We start from the raw sequence: 17,106 nt of genomic DNA, 5'->3' as shown, positions 1-17,106 counted from the left end.
ATTTAATTTTACAAAGTCGTTGTGCCTAAATTTTGCGAGCCATAGCTTTTTAATTGGTTACTTAATGATCAGATCGACATCTCTCCGGACTAAGCTGCAAACCTGACAGAAGACACAAAAACGCGCATGTTAGGGCAGATGTTGACTTGCATGCCTAGTGTAAGGCTCGAACGTTCACAGTCGTCGAGGAGATTTAAGGGTGTGAGGTGGAGGCAAAAGAGTGCGCGCGGCATATATTCACGAGTTTGCTTAATAAACTCTCGTTAACTCAGCGAATTGAATATTAGTTTTATGTAGCTGGAATGGTGGTTTGGCGAGCAGCTCACTGAATTCTATATCTAGAGTTAGAGCTTGTATAAATTTACTACGTGGTTGAACAGGCTTTCGAGCGCACAACTTTTATATACACTGTTTTACTGTAAGTAATTTTTGCCTAAAGGCGTGTAAGTTTATTAATTTTAAATTTTGAGATGATAAAATGCGCCATTTCATTATTTGTGTTCTACTTTATTCCAGTAAAGTGCATCAATTCAAACTCTTTTTCTTGTGTGATATAGATTAAAGTTTCTTTTAACGTTGGAACGTTTTTTTTTTACTTCTATAGCTTTAGTTGTCATCGTATTTGAATGCCCTTGAATCTCCATGTATGAAGTCAAAAAAGCGTTGAAATTTTGCATTATTTCATGTGTCATGTGCACTATAATTCCATTGGAAACGATTTGCATATGGATATAGAAAAACGGGAAACTTCGGAGTCATTTTGGAAGCCCCCAAAAATGGGTTAGTCCATTTTAACTACGACAAAAAATATCATTAAATCCATTAACGCTATTCGTTTCTCTGTTGAATCTTTGAGGGCGTGGGTGCGTTCGTGCCTTCACTCTAAGTCCTTGAAACAAATGGGGTGTTACCGTGATATCCTCATTAATTAATGATTTGAAATATTATAACGAACATGGAACATTAATTTGGTATTTCAAATAGTTAATTTTATATTGCCAAACGTGAGTTAAACTTGAATGAATAATTTATTTCAACTTAAATTTCTTGATAATGTAATTTCATTCTGAAAATAAAAACAAAATTTTTCAAACCCCAAAATGGAGGCCTATTGATTTTTCGAAAAACGACTTGAACATGAATTTTAAAAATTTGACTGTTGCTTCAGAAGGGAAGCAAGGAAGACGATTGTTGTCATTTAAAGCTTTTTTCATATCAATGATCAATAAGGCATATGAGCATCAGAGAATCAAGAAATCTCATTAAGTATCCATCCCGAGCCACTACGGGTTAACTCTGTTTTAGATACCATGAGGCGGTGGGCTTGAAGGCATCGTTGCATAAGTGAAATCGCTGCTGGAGGGCATGATGTGGCCTTGTATCTATGATACACCTAGGCCTAACTGGAGGTCCTAATGTTGTTCCTTGCTGTGAAAGATCAGAGAAATCCAAACATTATTGCTGAATTAATTCGTAATGGCAGTTGAGTACGCAGCTGGATAGTAATTGTTTATCCATGTAAGGATAAAGTCATGTGCTATTAAAATTATTCATAAGCCTCGCTTGTAAACTTCAGTTAGATGATGGCGATAAAGATAAAGCAGCAGGGAAATTCTCTTCCATCGTTTACAACGAGAGTGACATCGTTAACTGAGTGTTTTGTTTGATTATTTGCACCACCGAATCTGTGTCCTCAGTTTAGTTGCGACCGAAGAAGAGAGTAAACCAACCCGCCTGTCATCCAACATGTAATTACGTCTACAAAAAACGCCAAGCTACTTTCCCACTTTCGCCTATTGCACTTGTATACAGTTCTGCATCAATCATTTCCGTCACGAATCTCTTTGAAGCGTAAAAATTAACGTGCACTCTTGAGCCGAAAAAGTTATGTTTCCGACAATATTTGTAGTACAATAACGGTCATTTTAATCTTTCGGTAAGAGGAGCGCCTCATTAACGCCATTATTTAAATGATTGCTCTGCTGCCTCAGCATTTCTTCTTTCATGGCAACCGGCTGAAATAAATTACCTAAACTTAAGAATTTTACGCACAAATTATTATTTTTTTAACGCCAGATAATTCTGATGAAAATGATGAACATGCAAAGAAAGTTTCAGAAATTGTTCATGATAACCTACCGATTGATTCCATTTCTATTATGATTTTCGTACGGTTAGTCGGTATTATAATTAGTTCATAAACTATCGTATTCCATTGATTGTCCCGATAGAGTACCGTGAAATAAATGCTTGGAATTGTTCCACACAGTGTAAGGATTCACGAGATTCATTGCGAACCAAATACAATGATCTGATTCTATAATATTAGTCATTTGCATCGTTGACCGCGATACTCGCATTAAATTTGTTTTCGGCTAAAACATGGCGCAAGCACAAAATTGTTCTAGATGGAATGGGCGTGTGGCTGCGGACAGGACGCGCGTGATGAGACGATCGCTGGGTGAACGAACTGCCTTATGAGGCTGAATCTGCCCGACAAGCTTCGCCTGCACAGGACGCTGAGTTTGTGCTGTATGCTCTCAATGTCTACAGACGTGACAAGAGTGCATTGTTCTTGCGATCAAACTTTATTCAGTAGCTGAGATGTGGAGAAGATTCCAACTGAGATTTTGAGATGACTTACCAACAATAGTCGCAGTTCGTCGACTACCTACAGCCATGCTGCCTGGAGTGCCAGATCGGTTTGTTATATATAGGGTGGCTATTTATAAGTTTAAACGCTGCTAATGTTAAGTTGAACGATCTTGAATGTCATACGAAAATTGTGCCTCATGTTCTATTCTAAATCGTGAACATATAAAGTCAAGAAAAAAAATGATCATTTTATTTTAAATTGTAGTTGCATTTTTTCACATGCTATCTTTAGCGATGGTGCCACACTTCCGCTGGAGCCGACCTAGTTTTGTACCAAAAAGGACTTCTGTCTATTCAAACGGGACATGTTCCATCTGACTGTTCCAGTCTACTACCTCCATATCAGCTACTGCCGTCTACTAAAAGTGTTACTTTGGCCACAACTCTGTTGTGTGCGGGGAAGAAGTTCACCTCCTACAAGCCCCATTCCCAGGGAGTACCGGAATGACACTTCCGTTGATATATTTGCAGCGGGTTACCCGCTCTAGCCATACTGTCCAACAGGTGCATGTGTGGTTTACCTGCACTACTTTCTCCCCGATTTTCTCAACTTTGTCAACGTCACAGAGAGAGAGAACGGTTTCAAGCAAACCGGATATCGATTGGTTGGCTAGACACTGTAACCAAACCTCCAGAAAAGAGTTAGAGGTAGAATTTACTAAAAAATATGAAATCCAGAACTTCAGGATAAACCCCTTCGCCTCGGAATTGGTTTCTCGGAATGAACTAGGACAACGAGGCGAGAAAAATATTGAGACCGAAGAAACTTTTCCCTGAAAAATGTAAGAAATAGGGAAAAAATTGTTTCCAAAAAGTTACAAATTTTATAAGTATAGATTACGAGGCTTATATAAAAAAGACAACATTCTATTACGAAGCGAATCAAAGCGAGACCCTCTGAACGCAAAGATCAAAGATAAACAAATTACATACTTGGTTATTGACGGGCAATGCCAATAGGGTAGGTAGGTTAAGCTACATTTGGCTGCCAACATAAGTTAGCATCTATTATCGTCATTTGGAGACCTTTTTTTCTAAGTTACATATAACAAAGTTCAATTATTTTTTTGCTAAATAACAAGGCTATGCCTATAAGGCCCTATCAATTAGACAGGTAAAAGTGTGTCAAATATCAGTTATAAGATTTGTAGCTGACAAAATGATTTTTTCAATTTTTTTAATATTGAAAAAAAAATTGTAATTTTAAAAATCATTTATTTTGACATTTGATTCATGCATTATCTCCAACTTTAAACAAGTGTGCAAAATTTCAGATCGATAGGATAAGTTGAAGTGTATTAAATTTCGATTAATTACAAGATTTGTAGCAGACAGACAGACAAACAAGAAGTGAAGTTAAAGAGAAGTGTTGTAAAAATGCCCGATATTACATTCAATTTAAATTCCATGCAACCACCTTCTCTACTGGAGAATATAAACAAAGAAACTTTGAGCACAATTGTTTCCAAAAAGTTACAAATTTTATAAGTATAGATTACGAGGCTTATATAAAAAAGATAACATTCTATTACGAAGCGAATCAAAGCGAGACCCTCTGAACGCAATGATCAAAGATAAACAAATTACACACTTAATTATTGACGGGCAATAGGGTAGGTTAAGTTACATTTGGCTGCCAACATAACTTAACATCTATTATCGTCAGTTGGAGACCTCTATTTTCTAAGTCACATATAACAAAGTTCAATTATTTTTTTGCTAAATAACAAGGCTATCTCCATAAGGCCCACTCTCCATAAAGTTGGCGCTCAACAAAATAAATAGCAGAATTCGCCAAACCTTGAATTAATATTTTTAATTTATTTATAAAGAGTTTATTTGCATATCATTGTCTGATTGTCAATCAGTTAGGAACAAACCAGGAAGTAAAAGTGAAATTTGACCATTTTTGCGTGTTACTAAACAAGAGAATAGCTCAAAAATATCTGGACACTCATCATTCAAATTTCAAATCAATGATCAACTGATATGTTTCATTACCTCTCGATAAAAAATTTACATTTTGGAAAATTCTAAAGCTCCTATATAGTCCGTTAGTCTCGTTTCGTTGATCGAGGTCCCAATTTTATTTAATTTTTATTATTATTATGCTCCCAGAAAACAAAGCTGGCTGCTCAAGATCGCAGGCACGAGTACATGTCAATTAGTCAATTACAATGTGGGCACTTTTTATCATAAAATTTGTAGTGTTATAGATACAAATATCAGATTTTTCATTGAAGGATTTCAGTTATGAGCATGCAGCTAGTGAGGTTGATGTTTTCATAAATAAGTTGAGCGCCAACTGAACCTCAACATAAAAATTGAAAAATTGCATTTTTAAGCTCTTTAAATGGGTCTATATGATAAAAGTATTTGTATGGATCAAATGCCGTATTTGAATGGTGAATAAAAGCACACTAATTATTATCATATTTGATGTAATTTTTTGTTTTGGTCTTGCAGCACTACTATAAGTGCTTCTAAAAAATACAGGAAAAAATACAGTTTTGCAAAGAACTTGAAATTAAGTAGGAATTCCTTCTCTGCCATTGCCATGGTTTATTCCAAGTTACTGGTAAACAGCGAATATAGTAAAAAAATCATTTTTGGGAACCGGCATCCAGATTTTCCTGCTATATTTAGGAGGCGATGCTCAGAACGGCTTTTCCAAAGCTTTTTATTTGGCTGATGTCATTGCCTGCATGAAGTCGCACATTACGCCATACAATCAACGCGAATTTATAGTTCTGAGTTTCGCCTTCGGGATTCACATTAAAAATTAACTATTATAAATGTTTCCGCGGGTAATTGTTAATTAGCATTCTTGTAGACGAGTACCCACGTAGCGACAGCTGTCGACGGCATGATAGAGTGATATAGTTTTAACATATTTGTTTGTATCTCGATGGGGAATGAATTCTATTGAACAAATTGTGATTACATATCAAGGCCCAGTGCGCTGAACATGTATAAGACTTTGAAAATTGTTCGGTGTTTTTAAGCAGCATCGTGGAAGAGAAGAATAGTTGAATTTGTTGAGTATATGTATAGTTAATTGTTTGGTAATGGTAATGGCTTGGATTTTAACTCATACGTTATTTATGATAACCTTTTGAGGTTGCAAGCTGCATGTACCGTAAGATTGAAAAGGCGCATCGTTGCTTCAAGATTTATTCGTTTCCTGACCTCGTTGTGGTGAAGACTGAACAATGTAGCCTGCGAACAAAAGTATTGCCTTAGTACATCCACTGAATATTATTACTTTTCTTTCATGGTACCATATTTGTGTGTTTATTTTTAACCTTATTGCGTGTGAACTAAACGTAATTTAAGACGCAAAAGCCAAGTGCCATTTGTGTCACTGGCAGTACCAAGCGCGTGTATGGAATATCATACAGGGACTGAATGGTTTTTGAGGCAGACTGTGGAATGGAAAGTGTGCCAGAGCGCCTGACTGGACTCCATGCAGCTTATCTCTTTGCACAAGGGGACCGTGGCACGAAAGTTGAGCCCAATGAGGTTGTGTTTACGATGATTTATAAAATCACACTAGGAAAGATTAAATCTTCTCGTGCTGCAATCAAGCTCAATTATTTCTTCAGTTTCTACTTTGTTTTGCTAAGGTTTACTACTAAGTATAAATATTATAGGTCCTGCAATAGTTTTGCATCCAACGTATTTCAGTTTACATATGAGATACGAGATAGAAAGACTTGCAAGACTTTTCTTAGTTCAATTTTCCAAGAATATGCAGTGCATGGCTACATTCGTTCCTTGCACATTACAGCGACATCAGAGGCTATAAAAAATTTGTTACAGCTTTACAAATAAGCTGTACCGAAAAAAGAAATCCAATTAGAGGCAACGACGTGCCAGGGAATTCATATGTGGTCGTTGCGGATTTTCCTTACGAATCAAAAGGATGAATCAAATTGACTTATAATTTCCTAATTTTTTGCTATGGTTTCTGCCCGCTGATGGACACGAGAAGGAAAGTCATTAAATTCCTCCAGTTAATTTTTCCTTCTAATTAAACTCCTTTTATTTTATCGTATTTATTGTTAAGCGCCATTCTCGCACATTCTTGCTTGTAGAGGAAGGCTTCAGCCCATTATACGTTTTTTTTTTAAATTTTGATTCAATCAAAAGGCTTCATGAGACATGACGCCGGGAAGCACAAGCCTGGTCCCGTTAACTGACGTAACGGTAGCCAGGTTCTGGCGCTCCGAGCGCCTGTTGCTCCCAGCCATCAGATGCACGAGTACAAACTCGTCTCTTACCATAGCAAATACTCGCTGTGATTTCAATAGTCGCTGTGATTTCATTACCGAAAATTTATTAGAAAAATGCGTGTTTATAGTCAGAATATTATGAAAAACTTGAGTGACATATTAATCATTGTAACAACATTAATTTATTTTATTCTAATTAATTAAAATTTTTTAACATAAACTGCAGCTGCGATTTAGCCGCATATACAATCACAGGTAAACTCTACGGAACGAATCATTTCTAATCTGAGGATTAATATAATTTGATAATAGTACAAATTTGCTATTAGGACCGGATAGTACTCAAAATTTTACTCATAGCCGACAAGAAAGTGAAAGAAAGTTTTACTGTCGATCAGCTACTTCAAATTCCAGTCATACACAGTTAGTTAAGCTACACCGTTTTTGTTTTCTCTAACCTGATAGTAATTGCAACGTTTTTTCCAGAATTTTTTTTCCATTCTCCTATAGTGAAAATGAAAATAAATCGATGTCATTGTAGCAGGTTTTAATACGATGTAGGTGAACAATAATGCGTCAACCAACATAAATAAGATACTTTTACGTTACAAACCTGCTGGTGCGAGTGTCGCAACAGGCCGCGTGTCACCTGCAACCCAAATGCTGGCAGTTGGGCTGCACTAATTGTCTCATGCTGGCTTTCTATTTCGTTTGATATTGATTATATGTCGCCAATATAAAATCATGTATTTAATTATGTTTAATCAGCTCAATCGTTCCCAGGGCACAGCGTGATTTTGAATAGGTTTATGAAGCATTTTAAAAACTTAATGCCATTGCAGAAAAGATTCGAATAATTGCTGCGCAGAATTATTCGACATATAATAATTACGTCAACTTTTACGTCAGTAATGCGTTGTAGATGATTAGCCGCTGCCGATTGTTTTGCACGATTGTTCGCTCTCGGCAGCTGCGTATATATGCGTAAATTACGTATTGCTGGATCATGCGTTATAATTGTTCTGCGCGCGCTTGCTGAGCGATGGTCCGGATGCAATGTAGGGATCAGAGCACATTGTTTTTAGCTGTTATTGTTGTTTTATATAGATACTATTTATGGATTTTTCAGTATTTTCTGCTAAACTCGCAGTAAATTATTCGGTTGTAAACGGCTCAACGTTGCAGAGCAATTCAAAGTTTTCTCCGTATTAATTCCTCTTAATTTTGAAATTAGTTTTTCCTTTTCATAAAAATGCTGCCTCTTACACGACAATAGAAAGACCGTTATTATTGAGGCTCTATTTTTTGTAAAGGTCTCCTCGTGAATAGACTGAACGAGATTCGAAAGATGTGCAAATAGGAAAACATTTTGTTGTTTTTAAAAAACACATTTATTCACATTCTAATAAAGCCTTTATCAGTTCCATGGCATTAATTTAATACAAATATGAGTATATTTCGTATTGAACTTGTAACTTACTTATAATAAGTAATGTTCTAGCTCTTTCTTGAAATTATGTAGTCATGAGTGACACAGAATATTGCAGTATGTGCTCCCAAAGACCTGAAAAAACTTGCATTTTAAAACCATTGATATCCTGAAAATATCCTGAATACTCCATCCTTTTTAAACCCTTAATTGGTCATTAATTAGCAATTTAGTATCACCAAATAAGCTTCTTCCACTCAGGGAAATAAGTGAAACAACGAACCCACATGCAGTGAGGCACTTCTTGCCCATGCATGGGTCATTCAGACCAAGTTTCGCCCAGCGTAAGGGCGTATCAGTATTACTTGCACCCTTTGTTCGTAAGGGCGTATATCAGTACCTATTACTTGTATCCTTTGTTCGAGCTGTGAGTAAAAAGTTGTGTCACCTCTCTGGGCCAAAATAATGCTGTAATATTTCTGAGTATCACCTTCAGTAGGTTAGATATAACGAGTCCTCAATGGCACTCCTTATCCTCACTGCTTCATTCTTAGTAGGTTTACGGTATAATTCATGAATATTTACTAATTTTCACCCGACCATCCTTCCTGGAATACAATATTGCCCAGAAAGCTGGAGGGCTTGGCAGCCGCCCAGGGTTTTAGCTCACACGCATTACCTGCATTACGCGTTCACCGTTCATTTGGTTCTGTTTGCATTGTTGGTACTGTAAGCGAGCATTCATGTAGGAGTGCATAATTACGATTATTATTAAGTACGATTTTTTCATGCAGGTCTGGATGTTGACCTAATATGCAATAGTTTTACAGTATATTTTATTCGATTAGGAATTAGGAAATCCTGGGAACTTTTCTGCTCAATTATTACGAATGGTAGTTTGAGTTTCTTAATGGATCGTTTTCCATGAGTATTTGAACGTTGGAACGCAAAGAATCTCATTGTGTTCTAGAAATGGAATGTTCAAGTTTTCTCGGTCGTCAGGTCTCTCTAACAATCACTTTACCATGAGAAATCAGTCCACTAGGAAAAAATACCTTTTATTTTCCGCGAGCTGCCTAGAAAGCCGCTCAAGTAAATCAAAACTTACTTGCTTAATTAAGTATACACGTATAGCGGCCCATGCAGCTACAAGTTGCGGCATAAGAACACGTAGCGGCCTCGGTGCGCGTAGCGGCCCGCTTTTTCGTCTGTGATTGGTGGGTTCCGATTGAAAAGCCGACAGTAATCAGCTGATTTAGTTACAATATAGATTTTTTTAAAGTCCAGTCGCTGGAATATGACAGGATCCCAACAAACGATGCGCAGGACGGAGTTGAGCGGCGGTTGGACGGGCGCCGGCGTTCAGTTGTCCCGTTACCGCGGCGTAATGTGGGGCACGCGTGAGATGTTTCCCGTTACGTGCTGACTATGACCCGAGTCTCTCCGCTCCCTGCCTTCATTATCAACGAAACTTCTCTGAATTATCCATAAACAAACTAATTTGATTACTAAGAAAATAATTCAAATGAACTTAACCTCATTCGGTCGCCATTGTCGGGAATTACATGAACTGTACGAATTATTTATTATACTTCGCTGGATCACAACCATGGACTCGTGCATTCGTGCTGCACGAGAAGCTCATTACGTTAATGAATCTGACTGAAAAGGAGAGGATTCATACATTCTTTTCAACAATTCATAATGCTTTTTGCTCTGTACTATTTTCGATCTTACATATCGGAATTCAACCTAGCAAGCTTGCCATTATTAGCTTGTGAAAGATTCAGCTTTTCCAAATTTTCATTATCGGAAAGAATCTCCACCAGTAAAGTCCAATTTTCTCTTCAGTCATCGCTCCATCATTCTTCCTTTTCAAGGCACTCAAGTTCATCATCAGTGCTTCCCTAAACATGTTGCCATCATACATTCGTCTCTCTCATTAACGTGTTTTATTATTTAGTCACTAGTGATTACATCGGCAGATTCTTTTTATATATATCAGCACATTTCAAGCCGTTATTAAGCAGCTGTGTTTACGTGCAGATGAAGTGCGGGACGCCGCTGCTGCTGGCGACGCTGCTGGGGAGCCTGACGAAGGGCGGAGCAGAGCCTCGCCACCTCTGGGGCGACGCCCTTAGAGACTCCCTCGACTCCATGGGTCCTGACGGAGTGCCTTATCCCAGGTGACTGCTCCCAGTTACCTTGATGTTTACATGATAATTGTAAGGTAAATGTAGAGAAACCCTAATAATACGTTCTAATTATAATGTAAATGTAGAGCAACTTTAATATTTACATTCTAGTTATAATGTCAATGTAGAGCAACTTTAATTTTTGCGTTCTAATTATAATGTAAATGTAGAGCAACTTTAATATTCACGTTCTAATTATAATGTCAATTTAGTGTAACTTTAATATTTACATTCTGATTACGTATAATGTCAATGTAGAGTAACTTTAATATTTACGTTCTAATTATAATGTAAATGCAGAGCAACTGTAATATTTACGTTCTGATTATACTGTAAATGAAGAGCAACTTAATATTTTTGTTCTAATTATACTGTAAATGCAGAGCAATCTTAATATTTACGTTATTATTATGAATTAAATGTAGAGCACCTTAATAATCTTTACTATTTAATTATAACGTAAATGCAGAGCAACATTAATATATACGTTCTAATTATAAAGTAAATGTAGAGCAACCTTAATGGAGGCATATCTTCGTGATTTAATGAAATATTTGTAGAATACAAATTGAAGATTCTGCATGCACTCTTAATGTAAATTAATAAGTCTATGAAGATAAAAGGGGAGAAACTAGAATATCGGAAATGCTGTAATCACATAGAGTTTAATACGAGCTGTAAATGAAAATAATTCAAAATAATGGGACCGGCATATTCTCAGTGAGTGATCGAATTAGCCTGATGAAATATTTAGCTCGCAACTATTGTTATTCCTTACTGCGCTAGGCATGTTATGACACCATTAAATTATGTTTGTAATGATATGATTAGGCAAATAGATTCAAATTATCATATTTTAAATATAGCTCTAAATTCACCAAATGTAAAGAATCTACTAACCTAATTATAATTAAGTGATTCGTGTCACTTATAAGACCTAATTTCTAGGAGTTTCCATAACTTTAATGATAGTTAACATTCCTGTAGAACGTTTGTATTTACTATATAAAAATCAATAATTAGTTTCCATGCAATGTATTTTTCCTAAAGTGAACATATGACAGTACACTATTGCCATGACGACTTGCTCCTTACTAAGGCTTGCCTTTAAGTTTCCATGCACTGTATTTTTCCTACAGTGAACTCATGACAGTACACTATTGCCATGGCGACTTGCTCCTTGCTAAGGCACGCCTTTAAAACCTGACTTCCAGAAGCCTCATCGACGCGATGTACGAGGCCGGGGAGTTCGGGGGCTCGAGACTGGCGCTGGGTCGCGGCCGGGCGCTGTTCGGGCCAACGCTCGACCCGAGCGTGGTGAGCAACCTGTTGCTCCGGAGTCAGGACCTGGGCGGCATCCTGCCCCAAGATCTCCCCATGGAGGGTATGTCCTCATTCTAATGATGTAAAGTAGGAAATAACCGCTAATGAATCTTTTCGTTAACTGATGGGATAATGAGCTGCGTGTTACAGCTGGAAAAAATTGTGTGAAGAGTAATTTTGTTATACAATTTGCTGTTGATCTTAATATCTTGATGTTAACGTGCGGTGTATGTTTGCAGGTCGCAGTTCCAACCGCGAGTCAAGGTCCTATGTCCCCGGGCGGTCGGCAGCGCGCAACCTCATCGCCGGCCACGTGGACGAAGAGATCAGAATAATAGAAGAAGATGCTACCACCAACGCCACGCAGAGACAAGCTGACGGGGGGTCACCCTTGCCAGGAGGCTGCGGCGTGGGGGTAACTCCCCCAGCGCAGCTCTGCCCCACCAAATACAACACCACAGCACCCATGTGGGGAAGGAGCCTAACATCAGGAAAGAAGGTCACGATCGTACAGAAGTTCCCCGATCTCCTGCAACAAGTCATATTCCACGAGTGCATGTGAGCGATGACGTCCACAATATTAATGACCAGCTTCATCCATACGAGGGCTATTCAGAAACTAGGGAACCTTTTGAAATCAAACAAAAACTATGTACAGGAAAGATATTCTATGATATACCTCTGAATAAGTGTATAAAATGCTACATTTTTCGTCACTAAAATACTACTTTTATTGTTACTAAAATGCTACTTTTATCGTCATATTTCTACGTCATATATGTAAATCCTCCGCGCGCGATCTCAGCCACTCAGTGACGCACGCCCGGAGCTCGTCGTCGTCATTAAAACGCATAACGCATTGTCACACATCCACCCTACAGTCCCGACCTAGCACCGAATGATTTTTACATGTTCCCGAAAACGAAGAACTGGCTAGCGACACAGCGTTTTGCTGACGACGACCAGCTCTGGGCGTGTGTCACTGAGTGGCGGAGATCGCACGCGGCGGATTTCTATGACGAAGGAATTCTGAAGCTTGTCCGCCGCTACGATAAGTGCCTTAATTTGTTTGGTGACTATGTAGAAACGAAGCATTTTAGTCACTCCTTCAGATGTATGTAATAGAATATCTTTCCTGTACCTATTTTTTGTTTTATTACAAAACGTTCCTTAGTTCCTGAATAGCCCGCGTACAATGTCTTGCCTATACATATGTCTGTAAATGCATGTTTTTGCAGTGCCGAAGATTTATGTACCCGTGTTATCCTGCTGCGGGTATGTACATCTACTATCTCAATTTAAAACGTGGCTTTGTTATTTACCAGAGCACTGTTACCCTGTTTATCTATTTACGAGATACAATTTATTCACTGATGTTAAAATCGCATGTGGCAGTAATCTTCGTTTATTGTATTGTATTCTATTGTAATTTGACATTAACAATAGTAAAACTGAATCTCCGAATTAATTTCGAAAAAATTCCGGAGCATCAATAGAAGATATAAATTCTGATTAATGGTTGCTTATCGTTTCGTGAATCGCTCACATTCTAACGGATGGAGTTGCACAAAGAGCGCGCGAGTTTTAAAGCTAAGGACTTGCCAATTTTTTCTTCGTCCAAGACACATTTCAGTATCGAAATTACCCGCATGATTTGGTTGCGTAGCCAGATGATGTCTCTCATTGTCGTCGTTGTTGAGCCGGTAAAAACCATAATTCGCTTACCACTTCATTTATGGTCCTGTTGTTGTTCCAGTTGAAAATGGTTCTAATCGCAACGTGAATTTCCTTGACTGCTGAAAAATGAATTCCCTATATATTAGTAAAATATATTTAATATATATAATTACTATAATGTATGATTGGAGTCTTTTAAGATACTCCAATCATTATTAGTTATTAATTTCTCCAAGGTATTAATTTCTATGGTACTGTCATAAAGCTGAACATATTTCGTCAGTTCGGAAGAATGCGACATCATCCACGGACGCTGTACGCAGACCTTCACTCCGTACCTCTTCCTGGTGATCCCGCTCGGTCCCGTAACACTCACGGGGCAAGACTACGTCATGGTGGAGAGTGGCTGCGCCTGTCAGCCCAAATACTCCTCTGGCACGCCTTATGCAACACCTCTGGATGCCTTCAATGGATAAACAGCATAACTTGGCACCATGCGGCCACCTACAACTTCTGAGGCACATGTCTCCGGCGACGCACTCGTCGTCCGGGATGACTTGGAATGTCATAACTTAAACAACGTGTATTAGAACGTGATATTCTGGGGCTATTTTGCCTGTTCGTCCTTAAGGCTACGCCGGGAACAGTGTTGCTTTCTATTATACGCGAATGTGGTGAATTGCGCAACTGTCACAGTCAGTATGTATGGATTTCGTTGATTGTAACATTCGGCCATGCATGTCTAAAATTTATTAGTCTGCCATGTCTAAAATTAGCACGTCCAAGTCCAACACGTCGTATCCTTTTTTGTCGTTCAAATATAGTATTTTTTTTTCGACCTGAACAACGTCGTTATGGTCGACAGGTGGGAAAGTGCAGTGTCGATTAAATTCCATTGTCGGCACCGATTATAGCCACTTTTCAAGCCTTTTGCGTTCTACTTACAACTGAACAATTAAAACTTCTTGTCTTACTTAAAAAATTTAAAAATTTATTTTTTAATATGAAGTTAAGCTTTTGTGGGCAGACGCGCTCAGAAATACTCATACAAAAATATCTTTAGGCTTAAATAACAAGAAATAGCAACGTTGTTTCGAAGAGCAGTAAACAATTGTTGACAATATATTCATTTACGACAAAATGATCCTCATTAGTCGCGCACTTCCGATTCTCAGTATTTTGTATGGCTGCATTTTTTATGCAAACAAAGGAAAGAATATCAGGCGATGAAATTTTTTCACTCTCACAACTTGCATGCATTCCCCGCCGTTGTTGTACCGCATGGAGATAGTGCATTTTGGAGTCCCCGCGTGGGCATGGAGATAGTGCAGATGGAGTCCCCGCCGTTGTTAAGAAAATCCCGTCACCGATGTGCTTAGAAATGAACGAGATCTACGGTATTGTTATATCAATTATTTTTACGGCATTTGTCATGAATTATCTCATTTATATCGATAAGTATTTGCGAAAAATTGTCGGTGATGGTACCGTAAATCAGAAGCTCGAATTTGATGACAATTTATCTGTTGTAGGGAGAGACATTTTAAATAATAATTGTAATTTAAATGATGTACATAAAGAAAGGCATTGCTCGTTGTCAAGATATTTGCCGTCACGACTATGACCTTATTCACATTCGTTATCATGCTGCTAGCAACTAGATTTGTAATATACGTTATTAATGTTTAATATGATTACAGCATCGGTAAGATTGGTTATTGTGACCCTTATCAGCTGATCATTTTATCGCAGACATCAAAGACTTGAAGTAGAGGTCGCATAATATATAATTATAGAGGTCACAAACAAATTATGTGACACAAACAAAATCGAGGTCACAAACATAATAATGTATAATTATAATATATAATTATCGACGACCTACCACTGGGCATCAATGAGCTGTCTAAGATTTAATTTCATAATAAATACCTCATGCTTCTTGTATTCTGAGTTCTGAGTAGAATTTTCTTTTATTATTTTTAATACTATGGCCGGATACTGATATACGATTACTGCTAGTTCAGTTTATGAGCATAGCTGTACATATTACAGCTCTGACTAATAACATATTTTGCTATTTCAGACGATAATATTGGGTTTTGCTCCCAATTTCTTTGTGTTCATTTGCCACAATTTTCGGAGACTAATACGTAATCATATTCATCGTAGCCAAACCGAACTCATTCTTATATATTACGATAATCTATTTTATTGTTATTAATATTTGTCTGAACAATTTTATTCGAACTAGGATCGTATTACGTTCGGAGCAAACTCTTCCTGAAAAATATGTCATTTGAATTTCGTAAATCAATAAGTTTCAGTCTGTGCTTAAGGTATACAAAATTCAATTCAAAACTTGCATTTCCTGTGTACAGTTGAACAGATATCTACAACTGATGCATGATCATTTCAGCAATAAAATTTTCAATTAAAGGGAACCTCGTGTTAGTATTTTCAGTGGGATGTGAATATAAATGCCATTAGTTTTGTGTTTACCTATCCTCTGCATGAATGTCCATTCAACGAAATTCATGCCATGTTCAACTCCAGTAAATGACATGCATGTTCTTCGTTCATAATTGGTTTTGAAATCGATACGATGTCACTTATTGAATGTATTTTACGCTTACATCTTTTCCGTGCAATATTTTCGAGCCCTTATGTTGAGCTCTCGCTTCAAAACAATGACGAAATGAGGGTTCTAAATTCGGTTGCGCAGCTCGTGTAAACGTTCACTAGTGAATGTGAATTGGTTCGTTATTTGATGGTGAACATTTTTTATTGGTGAATTTGTCAGTATTTTATATGTTGTGAATCACGACGCAACGTGTGCATCGCTGCATTTATTGTAAAGGCCACAAAAATTGTGTATTATTATTTCACAAATGTTTTCAACAATTGTTAGCGTTAATAGATAATGTTTATACAAAAATACATTTTTCTTTATTGCATTACTTTCATGTCCGACTGAGGAGAATTTCTCATTTGCTTGAAATATTTCCTGCAGCAATTACATTGCCTTATTATCGCGCGTTGTACATAATTTAAGTATTAGTTCAGTGCCAGCATGTGTTTCGTATTGACTAGAGTTATAACTTTGTACGCTAACTTGTTTTTAAATACATAAAATCTAATAACCTTCGTTTTAAACATTCTCCGCGTTTTCCATTCTCCGCCAGGTCCCTATATAGGACATGGCATTAATACGACAAGGTTTGTAATCTTTCCATAGACAAGGCACAGGAGCTGGGACAGGAAGTGCCGTGCCAGTCGACGTCGCCGGTGACTGCATTATTACCGGAAAACACATGGCTTCGTATCATTAATACTAATATAATCACGGAAAACACATGGCTTCGTATCATTAATACTAATATAATCACGGAAAACACATGGCTTCGTATCATTAATAGTAATATAATCACAATATTGGTCACAGCCATCTGCATGAAATCCTTTACGAGCCGCCATCTGCCAACAAGAATCGGAGCTTCCGACCACTTCTCACGCCGCCGATGATTCCGATTCCCAAATTAAAGATCAAGACTTGTGATGAAACTACGATCCCTGGAACCCTGGCGAAAGG

At 37.6% G+C, this 17,106-nt stretch overlaps 1 protein-coding gene across 1 annotated transcript; it reads left to right on the top strand.

The window, feature by feature from the left end:
• The first annotated feature begins 160 nt into the window (after window positions 1-160).
• Window positions 161-16,657, top strand: LOC108676712. The gene is made up of 5 exons (XM_018164842.2): window positions 161-418; window positions 10,366-10,505; window positions 11,729-11,898; window positions 12,077-12,395; window positions 13,798-16,657. The coding sequence occupies exons 2-5, from the start codon at window positions 10,366-10,368 to the stop codon at window positions 13,988-13,990; spliced, it is 822 nt and encodes a 273-aa protein (XP_018020331.1). The 5' UTR covers window positions 161-418; the 3' UTR covers window positions 13,991-16,657.
• The last annotated feature ends 449 nt before the right edge of the window (window positions 16,658-17,106 follow it).

This window comes from Hyalella azteca, unplaced genomic scaffold (assembly GCF_000764305.2).
Source record: "Hyalella azteca isolate HAZT.00-mixed unplaced genomic scaffold, Hazt_2.0.2 contig8774, whole genome shotgun sequence".
NCBI lineage: Eukaryota > Metazoa > Arthropoda > Malacostraca > Amphipoda > Hyalellidae > Hyalella > Hyalella azteca.
This window is presented reverse-complemented; position numbering and strand designations above follow the sequence as displayed.